The 13222-nt window shown below is 48.3% G+C and overlaps 1 protein-coding gene across 1 annotated transcript; it reads right to left on the reverse strand.

The window, feature by feature from the left end:
* Nucleotides 1–7830: 7830 nt before the first annotated feature.
* SMIM34 (small integral membrane protein 34) lies at nt 7831–11218 on the reverse strand. The gene is made up of 2 exons (XM_055124540.1): nt 11206–11218; nt 7831–8246 (listed from the first exon to the last, which is right to left on the reverse strand). The coding sequence occupies exons 1-2, from the start codon at nt 11216–11218 to the stop codon at nt 7831–7833; spliced, it is 429 nt and encodes a 142-aa protein (XP_054980515.1).
* Nucleotides 11219–13222: the final 2004 nt, after the last annotated feature.

Genomic DNA, 13222 nt, shown 5'->3' on the forward strand with positions numbered 1-13222 from the left:
ATCCGGAGTTCTGACCTCCGTCGACGGTCAAAAATCAGGGATGCTGTCTTGTTTGCCAAGGCATCAAAAATCAGATGGGCCGGTCATGTAATGCGATTCAGAGACGACCGTTGAACTAGAGCTGTTACAGACTGGATTCCACGGGACTTCAGAAGACCTCGTCGTGGCCGCCCTCCAACTAGATGGTCAGATTTCTTCATCAAATCTCTGAATGAACTATTTGAGGCTCTTTCTGTTCCTGGAGTGAGCAGGTATCATTGGGCTACACTAGCTCACGACAGGGACAAGTAGAGACGTTACTGGCACCTGCTCGAGCAAATCAAGGATCAACGGGACTACAAGTGATACAAGTGATACCACCACTTTACCATTGATACTAATCTTTAGTCTTTGTCAGCCTGAAAAGGAAAAAATGGCACTTCCTTGCTAATTATATGCAATAATAAATCTGGCAAAGTATTACAAAAACAATGTCACCAGGAATTTAAGTTACATGCTGGTGCTGAAGAGATAGTGCAGGGATTAAGGGGTTAAGACTTTGCATGTGACGCACCCCTATTCAAATGCCCAGTACCCATATGGTCCCCCACACACCATCAGGAGTGACCCCTGGACACAGAGCCAGAGGTAAGCCCTGAACACTGCCCCTAAAACCTAAGATGAATGCTGCCCCCAAACCTAAAATCCAAATTCAAATGTGTAAATCAGAGTAGCTTGAGGATCCTTTTTAGAGAGGGCAGAGGGGTGAGACTCAAAATAAACCAGCTAAGGTGCTGGAGCAATAGTACAGCGGGTAGGGCATTTGCCTTGCATGCAGTCGACCCAGGCTGAATTCCCAGCTGAGCACCGCCAGGGGTGATTCCTGAGTGCAGAGCCAGGAGTAACCCTTGTGCATCGCCAGGTGTGACCCAAAAAGCAAAATAAATAAATAAATAAATAAATAAACCAGCTGAAGGAGTCACAGCATCCTGGGAGTTTCAGCCCTAGACACCTTAGGGGGCTTCAAGCGGGTCGATTGCACATCTTTGTTCTAGCAAAGCCAGCAGGGTGCAGTGATGAGGTGTGTGCGTGTTGTGTGTGCGTGCATGTGTGTGTGTGTGTGTGTGTGTGTGTGTGTGTGTGTGTGTGTTGGGGAGGGCGTCCTAGACAGCAGCTACTGGAGTCTTTCAGGTCTGCACTTACACGTAAAGTCAGGCCCACACTTGGACAGTCCCGGAAATGATAACCAAAGCCACCGGAAGTGGAACTTGGATTCTGGCAAATGATTTCACCAAGAAGGCCACAGTGATGGGAGAACCCACCGCCTTGCAGATCTCCATCCTCACGTCTCTGGGTCCCTCTGGGGCTAGGCCGCAGAGGTTTTCCCACCCTTTGGTTCTAGCTCTTGGCGGGAGGAAATGATGTTGGAAAAACAAACCCAGAGTGAGAATGTGCCCTTGACCCCATGTGTTTGGGCGCTCGTGGATGTCAGATTTTTTTTTCATTCTCCCCAAATTGCTTTTGGGACAATACAGCCAGGAAAATGCTCCTGCCATAGAGGTCACGGGCAACGCCACCTTTGGGGGCTGAGAGGTATTTCTGCTCTGTGCTGGGGGGCTCCGGCCTTTCCTCAAGTGCAGCCCTCACGGAACCTCGGAGCCAGGATGATTGTGGGCCCCTACGTGAGACGAGCTGCTGAGGAGGAGAAGGCCAAGACTCCCTTCTCCTCCCCACGTGAGAGGTTAATGCCCATCACTTCATTTTCTCTGAGAAGGAATCTTTTGATTACAGAAAGAGGTCTGGAGGCCGGAATGATATACATCAGGTGGGGCACTTGCCTTGCACGTAGCAAACTCAATTTCGATTTCAGGCATCCTGTATGGTTCTCTGAGCACTGTCTGGAGTGAGCCCTGAGCAATGCTGCATGTGTCCCGGCACCCCTATTGCCATCTGAAGGACGTTTGCGAATAAAGGAGAATTAGCCAGGGAGGACTAAGTGGGCTTCTCTTTCTTTTTTATTTTTCGATTTTTGGGTCACACCTGGCGATGCACAGGGGTTACTCCTGGCTCATGCACTCAGGAATTACTCCTTGCGGTGCTCAGGGGACCATGTGGGATGCTGGGAATTGAACCCGGGTCGGCCACATGCAAGGCAGATGCCCTACCCGCTGTGCTATCGCTCCAGCCCCTAAGTGGGCTTCTCGATATTTCTTGATAGTTTCTAAACCTCTTTTCCTCACAGGTGAAATGAGGGAATAGGGTCGGGCGAGGGCTCTGGTTCCTGTGTTCTAAACTGTATCTCTCTTTCCCTTGAAGAAGTAAGCATGTCAATGAGGGTGGCTTAAAGAACGTGTTTAGGTGCATGAGTGTGGTTGTGGCTGTGTGTAGGGTGGCACATATGTCTAGGAGTGTGTATGTATGTATGTAGGAAAAGATTGAGTGTGGGCCTTTAGGACTGTGGTATTTCGAGAGAACGTAAGTATGAGTGTGTATCGGTATGTGTGTGCATGTCTGTAGAAGTATGTATATGACGTGAGTGAATGTGGCTTTGTGGTTGTGGAAAGTATGTGTAAGCATGAGAGTCAGAAAACATGTAGGAATGTGCACCTGTGTGGAATTGTGTGTTATGTAAGCATGGCCTTAAGAGTGCATGTGTCTAAGTATGTGTGTGATGTGTAAATATGGGGGTGTGTTTACGTACGGGAGTGTGTAGATGTGTGTGTGCAGATTCATTAGCATGTGTGTTTGTCTCTGTAGGATCTGTTCGAATATACACATGTGTGCAAATACATGTGCGTGTGCTCTGTTTTGTGTAAGTCTCTATGCACGCGCATGTGCTCGAATGTGTAGATTTAAAAACCTGACCAGGTTGGAAAGCTCCAGAAACATTTCCTGTTTTCCTGGCAGCCGAGCAGCAGTGCTCAGAGTGCAGCTTCATCAGGGCTGGCCCTGGGTGACCCCACTGCTCTGAGCTCCCCTCCCACGGTGCAGGCCCACGCTGTTCCCGTTCCCCACCTCCGGGAAGCAAGAACCATTAGTCAGGGGGATTACCAAATTCTCTTCAAGCCTCCTCAGCTCACTTCTGGCCTAGTCTGACTGAAGCAAAACTCCCTCTTTAGGCTTCTCCCACGGCCTTCGCCAGAGAGACAAGCACAAAATTTCCTCAGGGCTCCATCTGAAGCAGCGGTCCTCACCCCTGCACACCAGAATCTTGTGGGGTGGTGGGGCTGGTTTACAGAATCATTTTGTGTGGGCCCCCATCTCTGACTAAATTGTGTGAGAGAGTGAGGCAGAGGCGTGAGTACCTCAGAGGCTTATACAAGCTTCCACAGGATTCTGAAGTGAAGCTGAGGTGGGAACAGCCTTCTCAGAACAAAGTCACATCAGGGGACCTGAGAGCTTGGGTGAACTGACAGGGACCCCAAGGTTAGGTTTGAAAGAATCCGAACAAATACGCCCTCACATAAACACACACAGCGCTTTCTTGACTTGGAAAGAGACTGTGTCTGGATAAACCCATCAGAACTAGGAAGACAGTCAATGCCCACCATAAACACACTGATTCCTCACAGCAGCCAACAGTCAGGGAAAACCATTCTCAAAGATGATTTTGCCCCAAAGTAGGGGCAAAATAGCACATGGAATGGAGAGACAACTGTGTAGAAAGTGAAAGAGTCTGCAGGTTGCTGAGCGTGTGTGACAGGGAGCCGCAGTCCAGCACCATGAGGGCATGGTTCTGCTCATTGCTAGTCCAAGAAAAGACCAGAAGCATGGTGTCATAGCCCTCTGGGCTAGGAAAACAAGTTACCACAAACCATGTGACTAAAACAACACACATTCTTCACAGTTCTGGAAGCTAAGACAGCCAAGATGTCAGGAGACACAGGGTGAGATGAAGGCTCACTTCCTGTTTTTTTTTTTAAGTAAGTAGATTTTATTCGGAGGGTTTTTTGAAGGTGTGGAGGGAGAGAGAGGAGTAATGTGTTCAAGAGAGAACCCAGGCTTCTCCAAGGGTGGAAAGATCCCCTACACACATCCCAGCATTAGACCTGAAAGCATGAAAGTTCACATCTCAAGAGGGCAGATACGAGTGACACATGAGCTCAGGCAACACATGTGCTCAACCTCCCAGACTCAGGGGAAGCCAAAGGAGGAGGCTGGCTCTTGTGTCTCTTCTTAAGAGGACGGAGACTAGAGTTCTCACCTCCTAATACCTTCCCGGGGGGATTCCCACATATGGATTGGAGGCGGGAGGGGGAGGGGGCAGGGGGGTTGGCGGAGGGGGGTGTGCACATAAATGTTCAATCCATTGCACAAAGTTTGAGACTTCAGATATGGTTCAACTCTGTGAGAGGGTCCCCCTGAATCTGACAGTCTCCAGGTGCTTGGTAGATAGGAGGGCCCTTCCCCAACCACCCCTATTTTATAGAAGGGAGGAACAATCCAGTCAGTGGGCATTGGGCAGTCATGAAATACATCCCTCGCAGGTCTAGAGTGTTCAATTATCCAGGTGACACCCCCCTGACCCCCAGAACACTTTCCTGTAGCAAGACCAACAATGCTTCGGTTCAGAGCATAACAGTGCTAGACCCCCAGCTCTCTGAGTGACAATGACCATTTGCTGATCTCAGCTGACCTGCTTAGTCACTGTGGCCAAAGGAAGAAAAAAGCCCAAACTCAAGCAACGTACCCAAGTCTCACCTTGAATGAAAACAAAAATATCTTCCAAACAAAGACTTCTTGGACTTGAGAGAGGAATAGACCGAGCTCTGCCTCTCTGGCCAACTGTGGGACAGTGAGTAGGAGCCTTAATTCCCTCTAGCCCCAACTTTGCAGACAAGTGGACGTCAAGGTACCTAGAATTTCCCAGTGGTGGTTGAACATTAATTTTCTCTTTTTAGTACATCTTTCCAGGACACACAGGTATCTAGCCTGCCTCTACCTGTATTTCCCTTACCCTCTTCTTTTTTTTTCTTTTGATTTTTGGGCCACCCCCGGTAATGCACAAGGGTTACTCCTGACTGTACACTCAGGAATTACTCTTCGCAGTGCTCAGGGGACCATATGGGATGCTGGGAATCGAACCTGGGTTGGCCACGTGCAAGGCAAACACCCTACCCGCTATGCTATCACTCCAGCCCCTTACCCTCTTCTTAACTGAGTTTGGTTCAGGCACCCACCCATTGCCTCAGATCCTTCGGGAGGAAGCCATAACAACTCCTTCTCCCAAACTGGATCCAACCAGCTCATTCTATGCACCGCCCTCTTTCCATTCATTGTGTTTAAAAAACTCTGTTGTGTTTTGTTTGGGGGTCCACACCCAACAGTACTCAGGGATTTCTCCTGCCTCTGTGCTCAGGGATCACTCCTGGCAGGGCTCAGGGGGTAATACGTGGTGCCAGTGATGCGACCTGGGTCAGCTGTGTGCAAGGCAGACAGACGCCCTCCCCGCTGTGCTCTTAGAGGGACCCTGATCTAATCAGTCCCCATTCTACCTCAGGGCTCTAGTCTGGATTTAAGGACATTAGGCTGCAGAGAGGGTCAAATTTTCCTTTCTCCCAAAGCAATTTCATCCTCCATATTTCACGTCCTGACCCTCTCCCCAACACTTGTCCATACACCTCCCTCCACCCAGCAGTAAACACAGCCGCTGAGACTCCTCACCCACTTTTATTCTCTGTTAATGAAACATCCTAATACAACCATGAGATTCAGGTTTAAACAATGCAGGGGGTGTGGGGTGAGGGGCCCTGCCTGGCTTCAGGAGGCAGCAGGTCGGCAGACTTGGAAGTATTTGCTTGGACTTTCTGATGAAAGCAGCAGCGACAACAGCAAAACGGGAGACAATCAAGGTTTCGGCAAACACAGAGGGCAAGACAGCTGCTCATCTTCCTGGCAAGTCACCCTCACCAAAGCAGGGCAGATAACTTCATGTCATTCTGACAAGTAATAGTGACAAAAACAATACTCTCCCTTAAACTTGAGGATTTGTGCAAAGCAGTAATCCATGTCGGTGCAAGGCTTCGGCTTCATCTGACATTCACGCCTGTGGAGACCCATCAGCACAAGCCCGCTCACTGGTTTCCATGGCACTAAGCTTTGCCGGGGGAGCCCCGTTGTATGCTGACATCGGGTGACCTTCATCTCTCTGACCAGCTCTGATGGTCATTGATGAATTCTGTTCCACTGTAGCACGCTGGAATTTCCCAACACTCTACACCTGATTTTTTTTTTTGCCTTTTGGGTCACACCCAGCAATGTTCAAGGGTTACTCCTGGCTCTGCACTCAGGAATTATTCCTGGTGGTGCTTGGAGGACCATATGGGATGCCGGAGATTGAACCTGGGTTGGCCGCATGCAAGGCAAATGCCTACTCACTGTGCTATCACTCCAGCCCCTACACCCACTTTTCTTATCAAGGATTTGTAGACTGTGTCTTTTGTCCCATAATAATGAGATCATCCCTTCAAGGCTAGGAGGAAGGGTCTAATTTGAAGGGAGGGTATCCATGTTAGGCAGAAACTTGGGAGAGGACAGGACCCCTTCCGATGGTGCAAAACCTATGGCAAATCTCCTTCTGTGGGATGAGGTTTCTTTAAAAGCCACATACCTATGGGGTCAGGTCCTCCTCCTGGACCCTCCATCATAGCTTTTCCTACTGTACCATTTCTTTCTTTTTTGGAAGGGGTATACCTGGCAGTGCTCAGGGCTTTCTCCTGGCTTTATGCTCAGGAGTCATTCCTGGTGGGCTCGGGGGACTGTATGGGATGCTGGGAATCGAACCTGGGTCAGCTGCATGCAAGGCAAACACCCTACCAGTGGTACTATATCTACGGCCCCACTACACCAGTTATGACCATCATTACCTGCACCCACAGGCACCCACCAGCCCCTGATTTATCTTCCTACCAAGACCTCCCAACAGTCTCTTCCCACAGAAGACCTTATTTCTCTGAGACCCGGTGTCTGTGGTGTGTTAGATAATAGAAATATTTGGGTATCTCTCCCCAGTTCCCAGACCACAGGGTTTCTAAAACCACTGGAAAGGCCCAAGTGACAGGAGTCTCCTTTATTATTCCAAATAAGCCCCTTTCTGGAATAGAGAAGGGATCACTAAGGCAATGATAGTTGGAGAAATCGTTTGGGATGGGAGATGTGTGCTGAAAGTAGGTAAAGGACCAAACATGATAGCCTCTCAGTATCTGTACTGCAAACCATAATGCCCAAAAGTAGAGAGAGAGTATGGGGGAAACTGTCTGCCATGGAGGCAGGGGAAGGGTTGGAAATGGGGGTCTACTGGGGTCATTGGTGGTGGAGAATGTGCACTGGTGGAGGGATGGGTGTTCAATCATTGTATGATTGAAACTCAAACATGAAAGCTTTGTAAATGTATCTCACAGTGATTCGATAAAAAAAAATAAAAAGAATAAGCCCCTTTCAACCAGTCCTGTTTGTGCTAACGGTGGGCTCCAGAAGAGAGCTCTCCCTGGGATCCAGGTGCTCACTGAGTGATTTCAGGTAGGAATATGCCCCCAGCAGCCCCACTCTAAGTCTGGTGTCCTCTGGCATCCTCTCGTCCTCTGAAGTCGTTCACTGCCAATCACAGATGTCAGTGAAACCCATAGGTCCAACTTACAGGGAGGTGGTCCCTGAGGCCCATGTGCCTTTTCTCTGGGGGCTCAGGCTGGGCTGCAGCCTGCAGTGTCCTGGCCCTCTTTCTGGCTTTGTGCTCAGGGGTCAGTCCTAGTGGTGACCAGGAGACTACAGGCAGTACTGCGGGATTGAGCTGGAATGGGCTAAACACAAGGCAAGCACCTGAGCCCTGGACGATCTCTCCCACCGTCCTGCCTCTCAAGGGACCCCTGAGAGTCCCGTGTCACGGGAGCTGCTATTTCCGTGCAGAATCCCCAGGCCACTCTGGGCAGGCTGCAGGACAGTCCCGTTGCTCATGGTCAGCGGGGAGCCTTTGGCCCGGTTATCCCGGAGTCCTTTCTTCTTCAGCTCAGAGGTTAAGTTGGAGTAATAGACCTCTTCCAAGGACTGGTCGCTCTTCCGGAGGATGTTGCTGGCCAACCGGAAGAGGAAGATCACGCCATAGATGCCAAAGATGGTGAGAATGTACCAGGCCGCACTGGTTCCATCAGGGATCTTCAGGGCCCTGGAAGAGTTGGTGCTGCTCCTCCCCTCCAGGGGCCCCTTTAGCAGCTGCCCCAGGACAGTGCTGGCCTGGGTCTGGTTGGGGGTCCCCTGAGTTGTTTGCCTGATCCCTGAGAAAGAGAGAGAACCTGTGAGACCTGGCCTTACAGGAAGGTGGTCCCTGAGGCCCATGTGCCTTTTCTCTGGGGGCTCAGGCTGGGCCGCAGCCTGTAGTGTCCCCAGCTCATGAGGCAGGCTGCCAATCATGGAGCACTCTTCCTGGCCCTGTCTCTACTGTTCTTGGGTGTATATAACTTTATTTCTATCAGAGGGTTACATGGGACTGTTGAAACTATTCAGTGGACAGCCACCACACAACAACATAGAACTTTATTTCTTTTTAATTTTTTTAAATTGAATTACCGTGAGAGAGTTACAAAGCTTCCACGTTTGCGTTTCAGTCATACAATGCTCGAACACCCATCCCTCCACCAGTGCACATTCTCCACCACCAATCTCCCCAGTATCCCTCCCCCCAAACCCACTCCTCCCCCTGCCTCCATGGAAGACAATCTCCCCCATACTCTCTCTCTACTTTGGGGCATTATGGTTTGCAGTACAGATACTGAGAGGCCATCATGTTTGGTCCTTTATCTACCTTCAGCACATATCTCCCATCCCGACCGATCCCTCCAACCATCATTGACTTAGTGATCCCTTCTCTATCCCAGCTGCCTTCTCCCCCAGCTCATGAGGCAGGCTGCCAATCATGGAGCACTCTTCCTGGCCCTGTCTCTACTGTTCTTGGGTGTATATAACTTTATTTCTATCAGAGGGCTACATGGGACTGTTGAGACTATTCAGTGGACAGCCGCCTGGAAACTCAGTGGCAGGATTTGTCCTGCGGCCCAGGAAGCTGGCAGTGGTTTGGAACCCACACACTGTGATGGACGCTGCATAGCCTAATGCTCGGCTCCTCCCACAGGTCAGACTATAGGTGGGCATAGTTTTCCGAGAGGGTGGCTGTGAACGTGGTGGTCACCAATTCATCTTCCCAAATCATATCCTATAAGACCACAAATTGGCCTCTTATTCAGATCACCCAACAGGGCGGCCTGCCTACCCCAACCACATTAGGCCATTACTCCATTAGCGCCTACTCCCACCAACATTCCCCCAAAGCCCACAGAAGTAACGGTGAGTGCAAGAAACAATGCAACCCTAATCAAAAAGTGAAAGTAAGTTCAGGCCAAAGAACACATCCCCCAAATCAGTGCAAGAGGCTCCACACAAATTTACAAGAACACCAAGCTGGAAGGGGAGAGGTGGGGAGAGAAGAGACTACCACACATCTACACAATGGAATACTATGCAGCTGTTAGGAAGGATCACTGATATCCCGTTGCTCATTGATTTGTTCGAGCGGGCACCAGTAATGTCTCTCATTGTGAGACTTGTTGTTACTGTTTTTGGCATATCCAATACGCCACGGGGAGCTTGCCAGGCTCTGCTGTGCGGGTGCGATACTCTCAGTAGCTTGCCAGGCTCTCCAAGAGGGATGGAGGAATCGAACACGGGTCAGCCGCATGAAAGGCGAACGCCCTACCGCTGTGCTATCGCTCATGAAATTTTCTTAGAAGTGGATGGTCATGAAGAGTATCACGCTAAGTGACATGAATCAGAAGGAGAGGGACAGACATAGAAGGACTGCACTCATTTGTGGAATATAAAATAACATGATATTCTGCTCCTGAATGGCCATGATCCCAGAGGCACACAAACCAATTTTGTAACCCAGAGGCTTCTTGCATAAATGCCTCTAGACTGTGAACTAAGCTATGGCCCCCTGCCACCCCAGCAGGGGAAAGGTTTTTGTCCCTCGGCCTTTCCTTTTGGTGGCGATGGCATGGTGACTCCCATCTTTTAGAGCCATTGGACAGAGGTACGAGCTTGCAGTGACAGGGAATTCGGGAAATCTCGGGATGGGGGGTGGTAGGCGGTATCGGTGCTGTTCCCCACCCAGTTAAGACCCCAAGCAGCCGCCCACTAACAGCTCCTCCACTTCTGAACGGCCATGATCCCACAGGCACACAAACCAATTTTGTAGCCCAGTGGCTTCTAGCAGAAATTTCTCTGGACTTAATAACTAAAATACCAGAAATCCAAAACCGCATGGCCACGACAGACCTCATATGCTCTTCAGTATCAGTCATAGAAAACAAATTATCAAATGATTCTTTTTGGGCATGTCTGATTGTTGGGGGGAAATTCCAAATAATAATAGTGAGTTTTCTGTTGAAACATTGAATGTAATCAAAGAGAGAGTAAAGTGAAAATCATCAGCCACACAGGCAGGGTGGGGGTGGGATGGGGGGTATACTGGGGTTCTTGGTCGTGGAACATGTGCACTGGTGAAGGGATGGGTGTTTGATCATTGTATGACTGAGACTTAAACCTGAAAGCTTTGTAACTGTTCTCATGGTGATTCAATAATAAATTTTTTAAATAGCATGATATGAGATGATACCCTAAGACAGTAGACACAAGGGCCAGAAATATTGCTCCATGGTTGGCAAGCCTGTCTCATGAGCTGGGGGAGAAAGCAGCTGGGATAGAGAAGGGATCACTAAGTCAATGATGGTTGGAGGGATCGCTCGGGATGGGAGATGTGTGCTGAAAGTAGATAAAGGACCAAACGTGATAGCCTCTCAGTATCTGTATTGCAAACCATAATGCCCAAAAGTAGAGAGAGAGTATGGGTTGTATTGTTTCTTGCACTCACCGTCATTTTTGTGGGCTTTGGGGGAATGCTGATGGGAGTAGACGCTAACAGACTATTAGCCTAATGTGGTTGGGGTAGCCAGGCTGCCCTGGTGGGAGTTCTGAATAGGACAGTAGAGACACTGTCCGCCACAGAAGCAGGAGGAGGGGGAATGGGAGGGGGAGATACTGGGGACATTGGTGGTGGAAAATGTGCACTGGTGGAGGGATGGGTGTTTGATCATTGTATGACTGAAACTCAAACATGGAAACTTTGTAACTGTATCTCATGGTGATTCAACGAAAAAGAAAAGAGAGACCACCACTCACCGAGCTCCCCCATTGTCCTCACTGGGAGTGAGGTGGGGGACACTGATAGTGTCTTGGAAGGAGCCACCTTCAGCCGATCACAGGCACCACAGAGAAACAGCACAGAACCCCACCACAAGGAGCGGAGAAAGGAAGGAACCCTGAAGCCTCAACATGAGTGTCCAGGTATATAATGTCTCTGATAAAGAATACAGAGACGAAACCGTGAGGATATTTAACGAGCTCAAAGAAACATTGGAATGGACGTCCAGTAAAATACAGGAGGAGGGGCTGGAGTGATAGCACAGCGGGTAGGGCGTTTGCCTTGCACGCGGCCGACCTGGGTTCGAATCCCAGCATCCCATATGGTCGCCTGAGCACCGCCAGGAGTAATTCCTGAGTGTAGAACCAGGAGTAACCCCTGTGCATCGCCGGGTGTGACCCAAAAAGCAAAAAAAAAATACAGGAGGATATGAGAGAAAGGAGTAATGGCTGACAGTCCACTGATGAACAATATATATGTCAATTTGGGGATAAAAATCAAAAAGTTCAAAACATCTTTTGACTGGGAGACTGAGTGCTGCAAAGATATCATTTTCCCTAAAATAACATATGCAACTGATATCATTCCAGTGAAAATGTCAGAAGGATTATTCTGTGAAATACACATACTTTCCACATTGAAAAGATACTGTCAAGGCTAACCATGAAATATCAGAGAAAAACATTGAACGTGGAGAATTTGGCTTAGTCAGAAATTTAAAACTAGCCAACAAAAAAAAATTGCTTTTTGGAGAATGAATGAGTGAATACTTTATTTGCCTATACCTCATTGGGGTTTACTGGGCTTCGCAAAGAATGTGTGTATGAGATTGGGGGGTTCTCCAGAATTAGGTACTAATCTCCTTAGAATGTATCTCTATAAGCTCACAACCACTACAACAGTATGACATTGAAACAGAGTAAAAGGCCTATTAATAGGGAAGAAATTGGAACTTGGGCAAAAATAAAGGAAACATTTCTGATCAGTAGCAGAAAGATTGATTATAAGAAGCCTTTGAGCAATATAGGTTGGACTCAACATTTCTCACCTTTCATCTAAAGACAGTTTCAATATTTAAAATATTTTGACATCAAAAATGTAAGCAATTTATTGAACCAGAAAAGTGAGTGGTAAAGTTTATTATTTGATCTGTAATAATGGAACATTCTTTTCTAAACAGAACAGAGCAATTCAGAGAAGATTAAGTTTAACTACATAGAAAAAAAATCAATGTTATTTTGTGCCAAAGATCTAAGACAAATTGGAGGAATATTGAAAATTTATATCACTAACCCTCTCAACTGACTCCAGTTCTATCCAAAAGGTTTAAAATACCAGTGAGAGGGGGCTGGAGCGATAGCACAGCGGGTAGAGCGCTTGCCTTGCACGCAGTTGACCTGGGTTCGATCCCCAGCATTCCATATTGTCCTCCAAGCACTACCAGGAGTAATTACTGAGTGCAGGACCAGGAGCAACCCTGAACACTGCTGGGTGTGACCCAAAAAGAAAAAAAAATACAATAAAAAAATACCAGTGGGGAAGTTTATAAAGGAGATGGGCAATCAAATCCTAGAAGAAATTGACCTTAAACGTTAAAAAAAGTAAAACTGAGGCTGGAGCGATAGCACAGCTGGTAGGGCATTTGCCTTGCACGCAGCCAACCTGGGTTCGATTCCCAGCATCCCATAGGGTCCCCGAGCACAGTCAGGAGTAATTCCTGCGTACATGAGCCAGGAGTAACACCTGTGCAACACCGGGTGTGACCCAAAAAGCAAAAAAATAAAATAAAAATAAAAAAAGGAAACTTCTTTGTATCACTCAGCGAGAAAAATGCAAATTAAATTTGCAACAAATTTGAAAAATCATAATGTTTCAGAATACATACATGCTATGGGAATGTTTGTAAGTTTACCAAACAGGTCACTCAGGGATCCTGGGAGTTAGGCCAAGGGACTGGCCGTGCATGTCTGGTAGCATTAGTCCCTGAGTTCAATT

This window comes from Sorex araneus, chromosome 2 (genome assembly GCF_027595985.1).
Source record: "Sorex araneus isolate mSorAra2 chromosome 2, mSorAra2.pri, whole genome shotgun sequence".
In the NCBI taxonomy this organism is placed as follows: domain Eukaryota; kingdom Metazoa; phylum Chordata; class Mammalia; order Eulipotyphla; family Soricidae; genus Sorex; species Sorex araneus.